We start from the raw sequence: 22,063 nt of genomic DNA, 5'->3' as shown, positions 1-22,063 counted from the left end.
TTCTTCCTTTTTTCCAAGCGATAAGGATCCTAAACACAAGATTTGCCCTATTTATTCACAGTGCTCAGTTAATTTTCACCTAATGTTTAACTCAAAGAAACACTCACCATAATGTGAGAGTTTGGTAATTAGAGTGTCTATATACAGTTTCTATACAAACGCTTGTATTAGGTTTCAGACATATTTTAAAGATGAGAATACAATAGTATGCTGCGTGATTTCATCCATTAATGCAGGGATGGGGAACCTTTGTCCCCTCCAGCCGTTGCACAACTACAGTTCCCATCATGCCTGAACAGTCTTTGGCTGTCCAGGCATGATGGGAATTGTAGTTTTACAACAGCTGGAGAGCTGAAAGTTCCCCATCCCTGCATTAAAGCCATGTTTACACTGCTTATGGATCCCAAATGGGTCTAATGGAGCTCATGTATTCATAATGGGACATGTCAAGGTTTCATTGTTCATGCCATATTAATTCCTAATTTCCGTACAAAATCCATATTCACAGTACATCTTACTATTTGTAGAGTAAATATAGTAAAGCTTAATATAATAATTCTGATAATAAAAAAATTATAAGCTTAGGTAGGAAATCAAATAAAAACTGGGTTTACAGTCACATTTGACTTCAATAAAATACCGTATTTTTCGGCGTATAAGACGACTGGGTATATAAGACGACTGGACGTATAAGACGACCCCCCAACTTTTCCAGTTAAAATACTGAGTTTGGGATATACTCTCCGTATAAGACTACCCGTCTTCCAGCGAACACCAAATAAAAATTAATAAAAATCCTCAGACAGCAGCGAGACCTGAGAGGCAGAGAAGGAGATACAGTAATACCGGTAGGATACAATGGGGGCCAGATGGGTGACAGAGGTTTGTTTTCTGGGCACAGCGCCGTTCTACCGTATCTCTTTTTTCTATACCCCGGACGCCTGCAGCTTGTTCTGCGCTTCATACATTTGCCACATTTTTTAATTTCCCCGCACCGTATGCGGCGGCTGTAGATTCTCCAGTCCGATTCCAAAGTTTTTCACCATCCGCCCTATAAAACTACACCCGGCGTATAAGACGACCCCTGACTTTTGAGAAGATTTTTCTGGGTTAAAAAGTAGTCTTATACGCAGTAAAATAATGTAGGGTTTTTTGGGGGGTTTTTTGGATGGTAGTGATACTATAGTTTGCACTGTCATGGAGGCAACATCTAGTAGAAACCCTTCCTTGGACAAGCATCAAGCAAAATGTATCCAGCTAAATATGGGAAAACTTTGGAGGATTCTCCAAGAGAACTGTGATTTAGGAGAAAATTTCCAAATATAAATCCAGAGCTTTACATGAATGTCCTAAAACAGCAATGCTAATGTCATGTTAGACCAGACCTCAACCCAACTAAAAATTTGTGGCTCAGCTTTGAAGATTTCCATGAAACCTGCCAGATTTTCGACTTTCCTGTTAAAAGAAAGAATTAGTAATGTCTGTAGATGACTGTCCAAAATGCTTAGGGTTGTATTTGTCAGTTTTGACAATTTATTATTTGCATTTTATGCATATATATTTCTGCTAACATGCAGCCCTGCAGTTCCCAACACCGCCACTGGGGGCAGCAAAGAGGCCCACTAAAAAAATTGCATAGATAGATAGATGAGATATATGACTAACACATAAGAAGCATAGAACAATGTAATATATTTAAGTTTATAGAGTGACTCATGTGTAATTCTATTAGATTATTTTACCCTGTGCCAATCTTCTAACATGGCTCCCAATTTAATAACCTGCATTATAAAAAGACATTGCATTTCCTAAAAGAGTACTTATCATCTAAGATATAGGCTTAAGTAGAAAAGCCTGAGGTTCTAATGTGCTGCATGTTATATTAAACAGCCTCCGCGATCTGGATAAAACCTATATTAGAACAATCTTTCATATATTGCAAGCACTTCCCATTCAATCTGGTCTCGGCTGTTAAGTGTTTGTTCCTAGTAAGCGCTTAAAAGCAAATGTCAATGTCAACCTGAAGTTCTCATAGTAATTATTCTTTTTGAAGTCCTTCATACTTCCAAATGAATATATATTTCAAGTGTTGTGTTTGTTAGGCCTTGTGTGCATGGTTCTATTATTTCTTTGTGCCGCAGTAGGACACCTCCATATTCCTTCAATTCTTTCTATAAGATTCAGTACAAAAAATTATGGCATGTTCCACTTTAACGCATATTAACCCCTTCAAGACCAAGCCTATTTGCACCTAAAAGACCAGGCTCATTTTTCAAAATCTGACCTGTCTCACTTTATGCGCTTATAGCTCAGTGATGCTTTAACGTATGCTAGCGATTCTGAGATTGTTTTTTCGTCACATATGGCACTTTAAATTAGTGGCAAAATTTGGTCACTACTTTGTGTGTTTTTTGTGAAAAACATCAAAATATCATGAAAAATTGAAAAAATTAGCATTTTATGAACTTTGAAATTCTCTGCTTCTAAAAAAAGAAAGTTGTATTACATAAATTAGTTACTAAGTCACATTACCGATATGTCCTCTTTATTCTGGCTTCATTTCATAAACATATTTTACTTTTTTAGGGTGTTACGGGGGTTAGAAATGTATCAGCAAATTACCACATTTTCGTGAAAGTTTCCAAAACTGATTTTTTTAGGGACCAGTTCTTATTTTAAGTTGATTTAGGAGGTTTGTATACTGGAAACCCTCATAAGTGACCCCATTTTGGAAACTAGACACCTTAAAGAATTAATCTAGGGGTATAATGAGCATTTTAACCCTACAGGGGCTGGAGGAAAGTATTCACCATTAGGCTGTAAAAAAATGAAAAATTTAAATTTTCCAATAATATATACATTTAGATTAAAGTTTCTCATTTTCAAAAGGAACATGAGAGAAAAAGCACCCCAAAATTTGTAACACATGTTCTCTTGAGTACTACGGTACCCCATATGTGGGCGTAAACCACTGCATGGGCACACAGCAGGGCTCAGAAGGGAAGGAGCGCCAATTAGCTTTTCCATTGCAGATTTTGCTGAAGAAGTTTCCGAGCGCCAGGTGCATTTGCAGTGCCCCTGTAGTGTCAGCAGAGAGAAAAAAACCCCATAAGTCACCCCATTTTGGAAAGTACACCCCTCAAAGAATTCATCTTGGGGTAGGATGAGCAATTTGACCCCACAGGTGTTAGAGGAAAGTATTCAAAATTAGACAGTAAAAATGAAAAACTCAAATTTTTTCCAATAATATGTTCCTTTAGTTTGAAATTTTTCAATTTCACGAGGAAAAAGAGAAAAAAAGTACCCCAAAATTTGTAACGCAGGTTCTCATGAGTACAACGGTACCTCATATGTGAGCATAAAGCACTGCATGGGCACACAGCGGGGCTCAGAAGGGAAGGAGCGCCAATTAGCTTTTTCAATGCAGATTTTGCTGAAGAAGTTTCTGAGCGCCAGGTGGGTTTGCAGTGCCCTTGTAGTGTCAGCAGAGTAAAATCTCACCATAAGTCACCCCATTTTGGAAAGTGCACCCCTCAAAGAATTCATTTTGGGGTGTGGTGAGCATTTTGACCCCACAGGTATTAGAGGAAAGTATTCAAAAGTAGACAGTAAAAATGAAAAACTCAAATTTTCCCAATAATATGTTCGTTTAGTTTAAAATTTCTCAATTTCCCGAGGAACAAGAGAAAAAAAGTACCCCAAAATTTGTAACGCAGGTTCTCCTGAGTAAAAAGGTACCTCATATGTCGGTATAAACCACTGTATGGGCACACATCAGGGCTCAGAAGGGAAGAAGCGCCAATTAGCTTTTTCAATGCAGATTTTGCTGAAGAAGTTTCTGAGCGCCAGGTGGGTTTGCAGTGCCCTTGTAGTGTCAGCAGAGTAAAATCTCACCATAAGTCACCCCATTTTGGAAAGTGCACCCCTCAAAGAATTCATCTTGGTGTGTGGTGAGCATTTTGACCCCACAGGTATTAGAGGAAAGTATTCAAAAGTAGACAGTAAAAATGAAAAACTCGAATTTTTCCAATAATATGTTCCTTTAGTTGGAAATTTCTCAATTTCACGAGGAACAGGAGAGAAAATTCACCCCAAAATCTGTAACGCAGGTTCTCCTGAGTAGAACGGTACCCCATATGTGGGTATAAACCACTGTATGGGCACACAGCCGGGCTCAGAAGGGAAGGAGCGCCAATTAGCATTTTCTCTGCAGATTTTTCTGAAGAAGTTTCTGAGCACCAGGTGCGTTTGCAGAGCCCCTGTAGTGTCTACAGAATAAATTCCCCCCAAAAGTCACCCCATTTCGGAAAGTACACCCCTAACAGAATTCATCTTGGGGTAGGATGAGCATTTTGGCCCCACAGGTATTAGAGGAAAGTATTCAAAATTGGCCAGTAAAAATGAAAAACTTGAATTTTTCCAAAAATATGTTGGTTTAGTTTGAAATTTCTAAATTTCACAAGGAACAGGATAAAAAAATGTACCCCAAAATCTGTAACTCAGGTTCTCCTGAGTACAACGGTACCCCATATGTGGGCATAAACCACTGTATGGGCACACAGCAGGGCTCAGAAGGGAAGGAGCGCCAATTTGCTGGAGCAAAACCGCAGCTAGTAATGGTTATTAGAATAGCGCAGTTACTAAAATACAATAAAAAAAATTAGATTACAGCTAATGTGGGGTGGTTACGGACAGTCTGGGGTGGTTCCGGGTAATCTAGAGGTGGTTACGGGCAGTCTGAGGTGGTTACGGGCAGTCTGAGGTGGTTACGGGCAGTCTGAGGTGGTTACGGGCAGTCTGGGGTGGTTACGGGCAGTCTGGGGTGGTTACGGGTAATCTGGGGTGGTTACGGATAATCTGGGGTGGATACGGTCAACATGGGGTGGTCACAGGCAACCTGCTGTGGTTAGAGGCAACCTGGTGTGGTTAGAGGCAACCTGGTGTGGTTAGAGGCAACCTGGTGTGGTTAGAGGCAACCTGGTGTGGTTAGAGGCAACCTGGGGTGGTTAGAGGCAACCTGGGGTGGTTATGGGCAACGTGGGGTGAATACGGACAACCTGCTGTGGTTACAGACAATCTGGTATGGTTACAGGCAACCTGCTGTGGTTACGGACAATCTGGGGTGGTTGCGGACAATCTGGGGTGGTTACAGGCAACCTGCTGTGGTTACGGATAAACTGAAGTGCTAATAGGTAATCTGAGGTGGGTACCTGTAATCTGGCGTGGTTACGGGCAATCTGGAGGGGGTCACTGGCAATTTGGGGTGGTTAGAGGCAAGGTGCAGTGTTCAGAGGCAAGGTGCGGTGGTCAGATGCAAGGTGCGGTGGTCATAAGCGATGTGCGGTGGTCATAGATGACGTGCGGTGGTCAGAGGCAAGGTGCGGTGGTCATAGGCGACGTGCGGTAGTCAGAGGCGACGTGCGGTGGTCAGAGGCGACGTGCGGTGGTCAGAGGCGACGTGCGGTGGTCAGAGGCGACGTGCGGTGGTCAGAGGCGACCTGCGGTGGTTGCGTGCAATCTGGGGGGTTACATGTAATCTGGCATGATTACGGGCAATCTGGGGTGGTTATGCCCAACCTGCGGTGGTTAGGGGCAACCTGGAGGGGTTACAGACAATCTAGAATTGTTACGGATAGAGTGAAGTGCTTATAGCTAATCTGAGGTGGTTACATGTAATTTGGGGTGGTTACAGGCAATCTGGGGTGATTACGGACAATCTGGAGGGGGTCACTGGCAATGTGTGGTGGTTACGGGCAACGTGCGGTGGCTACGGGCAACGTGCGGTGGTTATGGGCAACGTGCGGTGGTTACGGGTAATCTGGGGGGTTACGTGCAATCTGTTGTGATTACGGAGAACCTGGGGTGGTTACGGGCAACGTGCGGTGGTTACGGGCAACCTGCGGTGGTTACGGGTAATCTGGGGGGGGGGTAGGGGTAATTTGGGAGTAAACTGTAATTATTACTATAATAAAAAGTGTGTGTTTTATTTTTTTGTATGTTTGTCACTTTTTGTACTTTATACATTCATTTTCACTGTATTACTATGATCACTGTGATATTTTCTATCACAGTAATCATAGTTCAGTGACAGAGACCAAATTGGTCTCTGTCACTTTAAATTTTCAGAGCTTGGCTGGTTGTGGAGCGCATGCGCACTTCATAACCAGCCAGGACACCGAAGAGGAAGGAGCTCCGTGGATCCGGTGAGTATATGGGGAAGGGAGGGTGACTGGGGGTGACATCACTTTTTATCCCCTGTCACCAATCATTCATGGTGACAGGGGATAAAAAGTGCCTGGAGCACATGGTACAAGCGATCAGCGGTATATAGTATATAGCGCTGATCGCTTGTACCGGGACCCCACAGGGGGGGTCCCGATGACTGCCCCATGCTCTCCGCTACCTCCGGTGGCGGAGAGCATGGGGCTTTCATTCATTTTTCTTTTTTGATCACTGTGAACAGACATTAGTCTGTTCACAGTGATCGCGGCGGCCATCTTGGATCCGATGGCCGCCGCGGGAGGGGGGGTTAGTGACTGGGGCACTAGGGGGCTGATCTGGGGTCTGATTTTTACTTATTTCATCTCCCCCCACCGTGGATTCACGGTGGGGGGAGATGAAATACAGCGGCGGCACCGGCCCATTAGTGACCGCCGTTTCGGCGGTCACTAAGGGGTTAATGGGGGTCAGCTGCGGAATCGCCGCTGATCCTCATTATCTCCGGTGCTGTACACAGATGAGAGCGGGATCGCTGTCCCTGCAGCGATCCCGTTCTCATCACAAAGCCCGTCAGTCAGGAACGTATATGTACATTCCTACTGCACGGGGCATGTGCAATAGGAACGTATATATACAGATGGCTGACGTGAAGGGGTTAAGAAGCACTCCCGTATTTTTTGCCTATATAATAAATATATATAATACTTACTATCACTAGTCTTGCAGTGTCATCTGTTTCATCCCAGCTCTGCTGCATCAATACATTTCATTAATGTATCTGGGTCATGTGACCGCTGATCGGCCACCATCTTGACTTTGGATTTCAAACTGTATTCTCTCCATTTGAAATCTCAATCATCTCAAGCATCAGCACAGTATCACATGGTCAGCTAGAGCCAATACGATATATGCCTGCTGGGGAATGGTGTCAAAAACCTCATTTCTATAGTTTACCTACGTTCTAGGAATTAGTGATTCCGACCATCTACTAGTTATTCCCTATTATGTGGATAGGGGATAGCTTGCTGAAAGAAGAATAGTCCTTTATGGCTTTTTTCCTAGAAGAGTGGCATGGAGAACAATATGGTGGAACACATAGTATGGAACCACGTTGTACAACATGAGAGGCACCTATGTTGGGCCTGTTATTCTACAACTAGATCTGCAGCTATCATTGGTGATACATATATGTTTAGATTGTAGTTTAGAGGTAAGATCAGCAAAAGGAAACATTTTCTAGTAAATCTTGTACTTTACCTTCCGGTGGCGTACCAACACTGCCTCCGAGTCCAAGTATAGCCAGATTCTTCTTCCTTGGTTGGATCATCATAGCCGACTCTTTACCACGTTCCCAGTGTGGGACCTTTACAGGTTCCAGGGAGACGTTCTGTAGCTTGTCCTCTTGCAGGGCTTTAAACATATACTTGATAGCATTATTGAGATTCTCAGAGCCACTGACTCTGTTCCCAATGGTGTCCACGAAGAGGGCTAACCGCTCGTAGGATCTGTTCTGGGCGCCGCCATAAACGGCAAGGTCGATAATGGATTTAGCTATATCTTTATAGCCAGCAACCTCTTTCTTTATGTGTTTTAATTTCTTTGGATTGACTTGGTATTGATTGCTGATCTCTACACATATATACAGAATACAGAGAACACTTGCCAGTAGAGAAGTATTCATTTTACTTCTTTATTTCAGGCTCCTACGGGATCAAGAAGAAAAACAGAACTTGCTGAATTAGTCTAATAAAATTTGCCTGTGAGGATTTGTTTTATACTAAAAAAAGAAGGGTGGATTCCAATTTTATCCCATTAAGTTATAGGTGGTTTCCATTTATAAAAAAATAAAAAATAAAAAAAAAATTAGAGATGAGCAAAGCTCGAGCACCCTTGAGATGGTCCGAACCCAAACACTCTGCATTTGATTACTAGTGGCTGAAGAAGTTGGATGCAGCCCTAAGTCTGCCTGGATAACAAAGATGCAGCATAGGCCATAAGCTGTATCCATGTTTTTCAGGACTCCCTAAGGCTGCATCCAACTTCTTCAGTCACTGGTAATCAAATGCAGAGCATTAAAGTATTAAAAATGGCTATGGTGGATGTTATATATAGTTGCATCTCACAACCACAGGCTAAAATGATATCTATTAAATAGTCTTATTTTTTGCAGGATCACAACTATGTAAAAAGAATAGACTACTTTACTATTCCATGCACCATCTTTTTGCAGTATATTGATTCAGACCAAATAATACTCTCTTGGCTTCTTTTTGACTTATGGACCCATATGGTGATATTTATGTAGTATGAGCTGAGCTTGATTCAGGCACTAACTGGTATCTACAACTTTATTTCAGTCGCTTATAAGATAGTCTACAGCCCTCGCTCAGCTATTTTAAAGGGGTTGTTCACCCCCCCATCCCCCCCCCCCCAAAAAAAAAATCTTTCAAATCAACTGGCTTCAGAAAGTGCCAGAGATTTGTAATTTACTTATACTAAAAAGTCTTCCAGCACTTATCAGCTGCTGTACGTCCTGCATGAATGGTGTATTCTTTCCAGTCTTACACAGTGCTCTCTGCTGCCACCTCTGTCCATGTCAGGAACTGTCCAGAGCAGGAGAGGTTTTCTATAGGAATTTGCTGCTGCTCTGAACAGTTCCTTACATGGACAGAGGTGGCAGCACAGTGTGAGACCGGAGAGAACACACCTCTTCCTGTAGGACATACAGCAGCTGATAAGTACAGGAAGATTGGAGATTTTTTTATTAGTAAATTAAAGTAAATTACAAATGTCTAGCACTTTCTGGCACCAGATCATTTGAAAGAAAAAAATTGGGGGTTAACAACCTTTATGCAAGATACCTGTACATTTGAGCTTGACATAAGAGGATCAGTATAGAGGAAGCAGTTCCACTATAAGATGACTATAGCAGCTTTATTACATGTTTATGTTTTCTACTTCTTCAGATAGTATATCATATAATAGCAATTACTTATTGAATGCTCCAAGCATGGAGGAGAACACATTGTGGAGCACTGCATACAGTGCGTCACGTATTCTTCACACGTTCCGACATCTGCTCTCATTTCTTTGCACATTGAATCGTCAGCTGAACATCAGCTGCAATACTTGAATGGGATTCAACAATGACATGAACAGTTTCCAGTAATAGACTGATCAACTGCACATGTGAAAAGCTCTGATTCTCTAAGCAGTAGTCCAACAGGGATATTCTAGCTGTATATTAACCCATAAACATAATAAAAACAGGAAGAACGGGGGAGATTTACTAAGCAAAATGCTCCATGATTACAGTTCAGTTTGTATTCTTAAAAGAAATGGTGAAATGTGACATGTATTCATAGTGTGCATCATATATTCGGCATAAAATATTGGTCTGCATCAAGCCAGCCAAGAGGTGGTGTAAGGAAAATCATCTAACACATCTAGCAAGATACGTCAAATCCATAATAATCTTCTGCCTGCATGGTCTAGTTTTACAGCGGCACTGTAGGTTCAACAAGCTTGCACAGATCAATAGTACAAGCAAACATAAGAAACTTAGTAATATATCTTATCAGATAAAAATGCTTCCTTCTCCTCTTATCATGCATCTTGCCCCCCACCCCCAGCTTCTACTATAAAAAAAAAAAATAAAATCAGCTTAATAACAACTAACAACTTATTTACTGGTTTTGTCTCAGGGATCAGATTGCAAGCAATAAAACAGTGGGGGTCATTGGCCGAGAGGGGGGTGGAGTAGCAGGGGGTGGGGGGACAGTTTATATAGGTCAGCTACACAGGGGGTCGGCAGCCATTTTAGGTAAAGCAGTTGGTGAGATCTTTCCCAGCCACCCTCCCCTTTTTGGTATATTTGTGAGCCTGAAATAGCAGGGTGGAGTCGGCGGTGGTGGTATGGTCCAGCAGCTGTGGGGGAACTTAATGGCCCTTTTACACAGGAAGATTATCTGACAGATTATCTGCCAAAGATTTAAAGCCAAAGCCAGGACTGGATTTGAAAAGAGGAGAAATCTCAGGCTTTCATGTTTGTTCCTGGTTTTGGCTTAAAATCTTTGGCAGATAATCTTTCTGTGTAAAAGGGCCCTTAGGTACTGGCGTGTGGTTAGCTACTTGTCACGGCAGCTGAGTGTGGCGGTGGACGTGACGGGAGAGGACCGTGAAGTGGTTCTGGACTCCCTGGGTCTATGGAGACTGTTGTGGCCGGGCGACAGTAGTTAGCCACTGGCTTAGGTGGGGGATACAACCTCCATAAGAGGAGGTTCCAATGGCCCTGCACTACGGGTGTTGGCTGGTGTCTCAGGGTTAGGTGCTCGTCGTCCAGAGGCAAATCCCGCGTGCGGGTGAGTTTTGGCAAAAGCCGTCTGGGGGTTTTGGACTCCGAGGACCGACCTGTTGAGTATATTTGTCTGAGTTTCCCCGCTCCCAGCATAATATTGATACATCATACCGAGCGGAGAGACATTCAATTATAGGGATTCACCGCCCGTAGGGCCTGTGATTCACAGATAGTGGGAATAAGCCCTATGGGGGAGATTTATCAAACTGGTGTAAAGTAGAATTGTCTTAGCTGCTCCTAGCTTCCATATTTCATTTTTTAAAGGATGTGAGGAATGAAAGGTGGAATCTGATTGGTTGCTAGGGGCAACTGAGCCAATTACACTTTACACCATGTTGGAGAAATCTCCCCCTATAGTTGTATCTATGTTTCCCATGACTTCCTATGACAACATCCAACCTCTCCAGACGCCGGGAGTTGAATTCTGTGATATTGTGATGTGGATAGTGCTGAGCAAACTTCAGAAAAGTATCCAGGTTCAGCCACATGGCCTAATCCGGACACTTTTCTGAAGTTTGCTCAACACTTTCCCCATCACAATATCACTTCTGCAATGGTGGCCATCCACCGAGTACTCCTAAGGGAAGAGGTCTGTCTATACACTCATCTATACATATGACTATCGTAGCCATAGAGTTGTATGGAGCCATAACACTGTACCAATAGACTTCTACTGAAATGCCTCCAAATTCATAGAGGTGTTTATAGGTTATTAAGGAGTTTTGTCAGGTTCTACATGGATTAAATTAAAACATAAAACTCTACTATGTTCCATTAGTTACTGAAGTCGAGAGAAGTAGGGGTGAATATCTTAGTAATGGTATTTAATGGAGACACCATAGAACAGCGCAGAGCTCTGTATTATGGACACCATACGTGCCTCCATAGAAGATTACAAAACTCATGACTACTATGTACGCCAATGCCGAAGAATATATGACATCAGTCTTCTGTGCTGTCTATGGTAACAATTCCTGACTCAAAGCTCCACGACTCCGGAATAAAGGGAACTGCTGCCTGTAAATTGGAGCATCACGTCAAGATGTCTGAACAAGCTGAAGTCTGACAAGGTCACTACTGCTACACACATCCCCCCAGGTTGTAGAGATATTACTAGACTGTTAAACTGCCAGACGTAGCGTGTAAGGTCATCGCTTCAGGTAGGGAATAATAAAGCAGCTGAATATACTGGAAAATAAACCAAACTTTGTTCCTTGTTTCTCCATTCGAGAAGAATATCTAATATCATTAAGATAGAACTTTATTCAAAGGTATATACAGGTTTGTGTCTCGTCTCCGGGAAACAAGTCTCTTCCTGACATCTCGGAGAAGGTTCTCGGTTACAGAAAGAAATTTGTTGCATTATTTTCTCCTTACACAGACTTAATGTAAGTTTGAGCGCCATGTGTATATTCAGCAAGAACAGATCATGAGTGCTGACTATCATTAGTGCTCAGACTCTGCAAAAACCTAATCTAACTGGATGCTATTGTATTTTCTAGGCTTATCTGCCGATTGCCAAACTGTGAAATACCTGCCAAAGCATTCCTTGTTTAGCTTATTCTGGTGTTTTGTTTGTTATTTTTTTTTAGTTACATAGAAATGCAGCTGTCAAATGCGAGCAGAGAAAAAATGGAAAATGATCCCTTTTTTTGCAAGTTAATTAAGTGCATTCAATTTTTTTTTCCAAGGAAGGTATGTTTCTTTTAAGTGACTGTCATTTCAAACAACTTTCTTTCATGCAACAGCCTATGTGATTCCTAACATATTTGTAAATCACTTTATTTAGCAAATAAAATGTTCTGTGTTGGCAAAGACTTTAGAAGAGAGAGATTCAGGGGTAGTGATTTCTAACAGCCATAAAATGAGTCCTCAGTGCAGTGAGGTGGTAGGGAAAGCAAATCTTATGCTGGGCAGTATGGTTAGAGGTATAACCAGTAGGAAGAGCCCCTCAGTATAAAGGCCCTATTTCTTGCAACGATTATGGTCCGTTATGGCTGATAACCGCCCCATGTAGTAGAAGGCAACGATCAGCCAACATAAACAATGTCAGCTGATTGTTGCAGTCGTTTGTCTGTGATAGCAGCGATCTGCCGCCGCCGCTCCGTGGCTAAGGAGCGGCGGCAGCAGACCGCCACTATCCTCTATGGGCTGCCGCCGCGTGTAGTAGCAGTGACAACGAGCAGGGGACGAGGAGCAAAAGAGTTTGCTTCTCTAGTTGCCCCGTGTAATGGGGGCTTAACAACATCCCCTCCCCTAAGTGATACGCTTCCATTACAATCAAGCAGAGCCATGTCACCGAGGGGAGGGGTTCTAATTACACTGGGTGGTGCTAGGCAAAAAAAACGGTGATGAGCATGGAAACTGGCCGGCATTTTGAAAAATGGACCGCGTCACCAACAGGGGAATTTACAAAAATCACTTTAAGGGTTATACTCATCTCCATAACTATATTTAAAACATTAGGCAATTAAAAGTTAAGAATGGTTTGCAATCTTTTTAGCTCTGTCTCCCTGCTAGGCCCTTTGATCTTTCTGATGGGTTTATAGGTGTTGTCTAGGTTTCTGACCCCCTGGGCTGATGATCTCAGGAGTGCCATCAGTATTAGAGATGAGCGATCGAGTCGATCCGAACCCGAACGTTCGGTATTTGATTAGCTGGGGCTGCTGAACTTGGATAAAGCTCTAAGGTTGTCTGGAAAACATAGATACAGCCAATGACTATATCTATGATTTCCACATAGCCTTAGGGCTTTATCCAACTTCAGCAGCCACCGCTAATCAAATGCCGAAAGTTCGGGTTCGGATCGACTCGAGCATGCTCGAGGTTCGCTCATCTCTTATCAGTATGTGTATAGGCTTCCCTCTGACAGCTCCAAGCACCCTGGAAATGTTGGGAGTTGGTGTAGCCTAGCCAAGCACAGAACAGCAGAGTACAGGCCAGCAGCCATGATGCCAGCTCTAATGTTGTGAAGTGAAAGACCCCACCCACTGAGGGAACCAAGAAGTGGAGAAATCTTCAAGCAAGGTGCAAGATAAAAAGGGGACCTGAGTATAACCATGAACAAAAACTTTAATATGGTTGTTCATAAGTAAAAAAAAAAAGTAAAAATATTATAAACAAAAAAAAAAGTAAGCAAATAAACAGTTAGAAAGCTAAATGGAACAATTTGTCAGGGATGTTACATTGGCCTCATAATGAATATAATTCTGAAGTGTCTATGTGTAGAGCCTGAGGCATCATACACACTTCCCCTATAACAGGCTGAGCATCCATTCTCTATCTCTATAACAGGAAACTGATTCTTTGTAAATAAGTTCAGTGGAAAGATAATCTGCTGATCCTCACATATTCTCCTCGTAAGATATTAATCAGACCTAGTGAAAGGAAACAAGTGAACCAGATAGACACCCTGTACCAGGACGCCGATGACTGTTTGAAGTATTTAATCAGTCAGACGAATACAGAACGGCTGCTACATCAGCAGGGGCCCGGAACACTGACACAGCGACGGTCCACGCGTTTCACTTTGGTGCACACGACACAGTATTCATCAGTTCCTCAAAACTCTGTGGTTAGTTATTAAAGACTGCAAATAAAGTAACCACTGCGGGCTTCTTTATTGTTGTGTAATGTTATCACGTCCAGATTGGTTCTCGTCTGCTCAGCAAAGGGCTGGGCGATATGGGCAAAAAATGAAATCTTGATTTTTTTTTTTTTCTCAATTTAAATCTCGATTTTTTTTTTATTTATTTATTTTTTTTGCTAATTATGATGGGTGTAGTAATAGAGGCATAGTGAATAAGGGGTGTAGTAACAGTAGAAGCATAGAAGATGAGGTGTGTAGTAGTAGATAAGGGAAGTAGCAGTATCAGGAGTGGGGGTAATTGTAGCAATGGTAGTGGGAGCAGTATTGGGGGTAGTAGTAGAGAAGTATTGGGGTAGAAGTAGAGCAGTATTAGTAGAAGTATTGGAGGTAGTAGTAGAGCAGTATTGGGGTAGTATTGGGGGTAGTAGTAGAGCTGTATTAGGAGTAGTATTGGGGGTAGTAGTAGAGAAGTATTAGGAGTAGTATTGGGGGTAGTAGTAGAGCAGTATTGGGGGTAGTAGTAGAGGAAGCACACAGTAAAAGGCACACTACTCGCACCATAAAACGGGCATCAGCTCCATGTTTCCGGTGCTCAGAGCCGCTCCACGTTTTGTGGGTGCGTTTGGGCATCGGACCTCTGGGTGTGGGCTGGGTGCGGGTGGCAGACCTCCGGGTGCGGACTGGGGGCGGTCGGAGGACCTCCGGGTGAGGGCTGGGGGTGATCTGATAGGTGGTTGGGACAGGGGCGGTGTTGGTCCTCCGGGTGCGGGCTGGGGGATGGGCGGCAGACCTCCGGGTGCGTGCTGGGGGCGGGCGGAGGACCTTCAGGTGCTGGCTGGGAGTGATCTGATAGGTGGTTGGGACAGGGGCGGCGTCGGTCCTCTGGGTGCGGGCTGGGGGTGATCGTGTATGTAGGTAGGTGGGAGGCGGGAGGCTTTGTGCGGTCCCGCTCTGACCTGCAGGAGAAGCAGCTTGCCCGGAGTGCCACTGCTCCCCCTGCAGGTCGGAGGCTTTTTTTTCTTTTCTTTGAAAATCGAATTTACGATTTTCAAAGCAATTGAAATCGATTTTTAAAATCGAGACGAATTAATCTAATTAATTTGATTAATCGCCCAGCGCTAGCTCAGCCTATACAAGGCTCAGTTTCGGCCGTGTCAGAGGATTGGTTGCTGGATCATTTGTGTAGCCTATTAACTTCATCATAGTTTCCGCCCATTCCCGTTTATTTGGGAAGATGTGGGCCGACAAAGGTTGACTTGAATAGACGCACAAAATACGTGATACAGGCCAGTTATTTTCATTGAGCGTTACTGCCTGTCGATAGTTGGCCCATGTAGGGTGTTGAAGCAGTTGTGCAAGGAGCAGAAGACAGCTCAAGTCTTCTGCCCCCCATTGCTCATTTCCTGTATATTTATATCTCAGAAGTACAGTACACAATGCATGATGGGAGGGAGCAAGTCATGATCATAGTGTGCAGGCAAAACCACAACTTCAAGCAATGTCACGGATACCTTCTGCCCTCTCCTATCTCAGAAGGTGCACTTCTAAGATGTGGAAATACAGGAAGTGAGTTTCGGGGGGTAGAATGCTTGAGACCAACAACTTGGTCAAAAGTCAAAAGTGGGCCCAAAAGACAGGTGTAGAGCTTTCCATCACTATTTCCTCAGTTTCAGTTTCTCTGCTGGTTTTAACTAAAAATACTGAGCTCCAAGATGTGGGTGAAGCATTGACCGAAAAACTATATGTAAACCCATCCTTATGTTGCCAACCAGAGATGCATTCGAGCACGCTCAGGTTTGTCCGAACCCAGCCATGCGGCACTTGATTAGCGGTGGCTGAGGAAGTTGGAATGTTGTTGTATTTCAAATCATTCATATAACAAAGCAGATTTTACCATCAGAAATTGGAACGCAGACGTTTTGCCCCACAACCCAAAATTAAGGTAAGGTGTTCTGTATCAATAAAAAACACTAAATCAAGTACAGAAGGGGTTAAAGGGGAACTATCAGCATGTTAGACTAATCCAACCTGCTGATAGCTCCCTCTTATGCACCCCCCCCTCCCCCCCCTCCAAATGATTATCACTGAAGCGGGCCGGCCTGGGGCGGCTCTGTACGGCCGGCCCTGTACTCTGAGGGCAGAGAAGAGCTCCAAACCGACTTACCGGACTGAGGATTAAACTATTAAGCACACAGGAATGAGGGAGAGGATGAAGGTAACACACATACCTTCATCCTCAGCACCCCGTTCGCAATAGGCAGCTATTAGCAGGTTAGATTCGTCTTACCTGCTGATAGTTCCCCTTTACTCAGTTAACTCTTCAACCACACAAAACTCCCCAGATGGCTGCAATTCTGCTGGTACTAGGAGCAACTATCAGTGAAGGGGAAGCAGCAGTCATACATCATCCAGTATCACATGTACACAAGATGGCAGTGAAGCGTGCGCGGCAGAAGCGGGAGATGTCCGGACGGGGCCCTTGGGAGTTGAAGCACTCACTACTTGGGTGACATCTGTGCACACAGGATCTAGGCAATCTAAACACCGCAGTAGGAGGGAGACGCAGCCTCCTTCACACTCCATACTTTTACCCAGTATAACATTAGTATGGGCACAAAGGGGGCTCGTATTATGAAATCCAAGTTACAGTACTTTTAATCCAAGGTTTCAAGGTAGGACCTTTCCTGCTCTCCGGATATCCCCTTTAAAACTGTTTTTTTTTTCTAATGGACTACCCCTTTACCTCCTGCAAGAGTAAGGCGCTGTCTGCAGGTCAGACCTAGTAAAAGTATTAACATCTCATTGACATTGGTGGCAACTTTTATTAGGAGAATCGGGAAACTGTTGTAAAGTACATCACCACCTTGATCAAGGACGTAAAGCCTAAAAAGTGAAGTATGCAAAACAGGAGTCCGTGGAGCCTCGGTTGCGAGTCTCAAAACAAGGGATAGCCAGATATCTCTTGCCTGTTGCCACGGGGTGCCTCCATGATAGGGAGAGCACCACACCACCCTGATAAATAGCCCCTTAAGTCCCACTCGGTTGCGAGTATTGGAACATAAATAGGGAAACACCAGGGTGGCCCCTGTTGTCAATGTCTAACTCAAGGTGCGAGTATTGCGATCATGACAAGGGCTTGCCAAATTTTTAGGGGCATCAGTGGAGACTCTTGATTGAGTACTTCATTGGAATTGTTTTCGCTGTTCTCCTTGAGTTCAGTGATGGCTGTGTTTTGTTGGTCGATTTGCTATTGCCCCATCTAGCCAGAATCCTACTCCACACTGACGAGGGGCAAAAACCCCGAAACGGCTGTCTGTGGATGGAAGCCTGCCTTGGCAAGCCCTTGCCATGATCGCAATACTCGCACCTTGAGTTAGACATTGACAACAGGGGCCACCCTGGTGTTTCCCTATTTATGTTCCAATACTCGCAACCGAGTGGGACTTAAGGGGCTATTTATCAGGGTGGTGTGGTGCTCTCCCTATCATGGAGGCACCCCATGGCAACAGGCGAGAGATATCTGGCTATCCCGTGTTTTGAGACTCGCAACCGAGGCTCCACGGACTTCTGTTTTGCATATTTAAATTTTTAAGGGCATCAGTGGAGACTCTTGATTGAGTACTTCATTGGAATTTTTTTCACTGTTCTCCTTGAGTTCAGTGATAACTGTGTTTTGTTGTTAAAAAGTGAAGTAGTTATAAAAGCTATGGCATATAAAGCAAGGAATTACTGAATAAGTCTGGCCAAACATAGCCGTTATCATTATCCTAATGTGTGCCGCCACCGACGCAGACTTATCCGGATAATGCTATAAAATTGTCTCACAGTAATAGAAGACAATGAAATCTCACTAAACTTCAGATTCATCTGCAAGCTGCGGTAATCTGCAGGTCTTCAGACAGGTCTTAGAATTTTTTTTATGAAATACAACTACACAAAAAATCCTAAGGGATCTATATATACAAGGTGTACAAACAGGTGTACGTGAAATGCGACAAGAAGAAGCCACATTGTCACACAATTACCATAGATTATAGGGGGAATGTATCATCTGCGCAAAATTTACCATTAGGCGCACATGCATTGATAATTCTTGCACAATTTGTTTGTAGGGTAGCAGTGGAATAATGCTGCGCAATTTTTTTTTTGGGCCGGGAAAAAAAAAATAAATCACACATGATAAATTAGCGGAAAAGGGTAGCTATTCTGATACCACACCCCCTCTTGGTGCAAAAACTGAGACATGGAGAATAGCAAAAAAAGAGCGCAAACATGTTGATCCTATTGCCCAGAGCGAAGGCAGCAGATTGTTGCTATCCTAACATGTTGAAAGACATTGAAAGACAACAATCAGCAGACATTGGGCATGTCGTCAGATCATTGCCTTTTATTACATGAATTGATTATCATCCGTAATCGCCGGTAATCGGCCAACTATGCCCCCGATAATCGCTTCGCGTTAATAGAGCCGTTTCAGTGGCCCCTAGCTTTTCCAAAATGCTCAACAGCAAGCCTGCCCAATGTCACAAATAATGGATATGTACAACTATATATTACACAGAACTCGCTGGGTGAGAGCCCTGTGCTTTCCCAGAAATAGGAATTAAGGAGACATAAAATTTTAACAGGGAATTGTAACATAGTTGACCGGCGTCTATGCTAGAACATTGTGAAAACCTGCGCAGACCGCGGACAGTTGTGTTCCTAGGCAGAAACAATGTCATACTAAGTAAGAGATATTTATTTCCATGATTACACTAAGCTGGAATGAGAAAAATGGCCGCGTAAAGCGTGAAACTGGAGCACAGATACATTGACCACATTTATGTGAATTCCTGAACTGTGAGGACACGGGATTAAAGTTTATAAAACTGGAAAGTGATTACAACCTTGGGCCTTATATAATGGGATATTGTCCATTTAACAGTGTACATTCTGCAAAGATCGCTTTACCTCAACAAGAATGTTGTAGATGAGATTGCATTTTCTATCTGATACTACAGAGATTTAAAGGGCTTAGAGATGTACATAAAAATACATGTATGTCACAGGCGGCGGCCCCGAGCATGGTTTTCATTGTTTTAATTCCCTTCTGGGATTAGAGGCACAAATAATATTGTTATAGGGCCAGCAGTAAGACAGCAATAATGGAAAGCACATTTTACGGAGGGAAGGAGGGAGTCAGATTAATATAGGTTTTGAAGGGCTTGCAGACATATTATAGATTCCTGTTGTACAGAACCATGATAGGCATATATAAGCCCGTACTGTATCTTTGTATGTCTCCTATTCCATACTCAGATGTTCCACTGCATGCCAAAATATAAAAGAATTCTGCCTCAGAGGCACTTCTGTTAGAAAATACAGAACGATATAGTCAGGGGCGTAGCAAGGATTCATGGGGCCCCCTATCAGGAAACTGTATGGGGCCCCATGAATCCTGTATGCCCCCCATCCTGACATGACCTGCCGCAGTCCTGGTGTGTTCCGTTCTCCCAGATTCCCAGCACATGAGTGCCAGTAGGTGCTGTAAGCTGTAGCTACCATGGAGGGGACCACAGTTTCCCGGGAGTGGATGTGACCCTAGAGGTGATCCAAACTGGTAATTTTAGTTTAGTTAGCTTTGCCCTCCATCTGATGTACTCTGGTGGGCAGGCTGAGGGGTAAAACACAATATAGGGACAATATGCCGTCTTTAGAGTTGTAGTAACACCCCAAAACGGCTGTATGTGGATGGACATTTAGCCTTGGTTTTCCCTGGTCATTACATTGACTTATAGGGCTATTTAATATGGTGGTTTTGGTGGTTTCCCTACAGGCAGGGCCGTATTTGCCACTAGGCACCCGTGGTCCGGTGCCTAGGGCGGAGCCCTGCGGGGGGCGGCACCTGCAGGGAACAAAATATATTTTTTTCTAGAAAAAAAATATGTTTAACCCCCGCCGCCACAGGCACCAGACCACGGGTGCCCAGTCCGCGCCCCGGGGGGGAGAGGGGGGGGCGATGGGGGCGTTGTGCAGCTTCGGGGTCCGCCGGGCTGAGCTTCCGGCACACACTACCTCTATTACAAGCCGGAAGCTCATAGCTGCAGCCCCACGGTCCTGGACTTCTCCCCTGCTCGGCGCGATGATGTCACGTGTGTCACCGAGCAGGAGAGAAGTCTGGGACCACGGGCCTGCAGCTATGAGCTTCCAGCTTGTAATAGAGGCAGTGTATGCCGGAAGCTCAGCCCGGCCGGCCCCGATGCTGCATGGCAGGAGACCTGCCCAGCCTGCCTCTGCCCCCCAGATGCTCCCCGGCTGCTCCTTCTTTCCCCAGCCTCTCCCCCTGCACCCCCCCCCAGCTACTCTCCGTGCCCCCAGGTTCTCCCCCTGCCCCCATCTGCCCCCCAGCTTCTCACCCTGCACCCCCCCAGCTGCTCTCCCTGCCCCCCAGGTTCTCCCCCTGACCCCAACCCCAGCTTCTCCCCCTGCACGCCCCCAGCTGCTCTCCCTGCCCACATCTGCTCCCCCTGTCCCCCAGGTTCTCCACCTGCCCCCCCAGCTTCTCCCCCTGAACCCCCCATCTGCTCTCCCTGCCCCCCCGGTTCTCCCCTGCCCCCCCAGCTGCTCTCCCTGGCCCCCAGCTTCTCCCCCTGCCCACATCTGCTCCCCCTGCCCCTCCAGCTTCTCCCCTACCCCCCAGCTTCTTCCCTGCCCCCCCAGGATCTCCCTTGCCCCCTAGCTTCTCCCCTGCCGCCCAGCTTCTCCCCTGCCCCCTCCAGATGCTCCCCCTGCCCCCCAAGCTTCTCCCCTGCCACCCCAGCTGCTTCCCCTGCCACCCCCAACTTCTCCCCTGCCCCCATCTTCGCCCTGCCACCCTAGCTGCCCCTCTGCACCCCCTGCCTGTCACCCCAGATGCCCCCAGCTGCTCCTTCTGCCCCCCATCTACTCCCACTGCCACCCCAGCTGCTGCCCCTGTCACCCCAGCTGCTCCCGCTGCCCCCCAGCTTCTCCCCCTGCCCCTTTCACCCCAGCTGCTCCCCCTGCCACCCCCAGCTGCTCCCCCTCCCCGTCACCCCAGCTGCCTCGCTTCCCCAGTCACCCCCAGCTGCCCGCCTGCTGATGAGTTGTGGTCGGAGAAGTCTTCATGATGGCTGCACGAGATGGAGAAGAAAGCAAAAAGTGTCATTAGTAACTGCACTGTAATCACTTCTATAGTGTGCAGAGCCTGTGTACCATTGGGGTCTAAATGGGTCAGTGTATTGTTTGCGGTAGTGTACTGACACAGCCCTGCCATCACTACAGTACACTAGCGCAAAATTTTGAACTAGAACCCAACTACAAGAGCTGCAGGCACTACAACTCCCAGCATATGCTGAGGGCTGCAGACTGTCAGTACATGCTGGGGGTTGTAGTGCCTGCAGCTCTTGTAGTTGGGTCCTAGGTGATTTATACACTGGATGCTTTGTGGCATATAAGAATATATAGATCTGTGGGGGCTCAGTGTAGGGAAGTGACCCCAGAACATCACTAATATGGTGGTGGTGGGGGGGGGGGGGGAGATGTTTTTGTTCTATCCCCTATTAGTGCTGTTCTGGAGGTCACTTCCCTACACTGAGCCCCCACAGATCTATGTATTCTTATATGTCACAAAGCATCCAGTGTATAGGACCCAACTACAACTGCTGCAGGCACTACAACTCCTAGCATGTACTGACAGGTTATGCTGGGAGTTGTAGTACAGTGTAGACAGATGTATTGCTGGACCTTCAGGGCTGATGGTTGTCACCTACAGATTGAAGCCACAAGGAGACACTGCACACAGTGATTTATTAATGTGTTGTCCACTCAGAGCAAAGTGCCTAGGGCAGCATGAACTCTAAATACAGGCCTGCCTACAGGAGCCACCCCTTGGCCGG

At 45.0% G+C, this 22,063-nt stretch overlaps 1 protein-coding gene across 1 annotated transcript in view; it reads right to left on the bottom strand.

The window, feature by feature from the left end:
- CPQ (carboxypeptidase Q) overlaps positions 1-22,063 on the bottom strand; it is a 358,322-nt gene that overhangs the window by 319,405 nt on the left and 16,854 nt on the right. Inside the window, exon 2 of the mRNA XM_069957319.1 lies at positions 7,477-7,922. Within this exon, the coding sequence (XP_069813420.1) occupies positions 7,477-7,900 (424 nt within the window). The 5' untranslated portion in view covers positions 7,901-7,922. The remainder of the gene's footprint in view (positions 1-7,476; positions 7,923-22,063) is intronic.

The sequence above is a fragment of the Dendropsophus ebraccatus genome, chromosome 2 (genome assembly GCF_027789765.1).
Source record: "Dendropsophus ebraccatus isolate aDenEbr1 chromosome 2, aDenEbr1.pat, whole genome shotgun sequence".
NCBI classification, from domain to species: Eukaryota; Metazoa; Chordata; class Amphibia; order Anura; family Hylidae; genus Dendropsophus; species Dendropsophus ebraccatus.
Note: the sequence above shows the minus strand (reverse complement) of the source record. Positions and strands in the feature narration are given on the sequence as shown.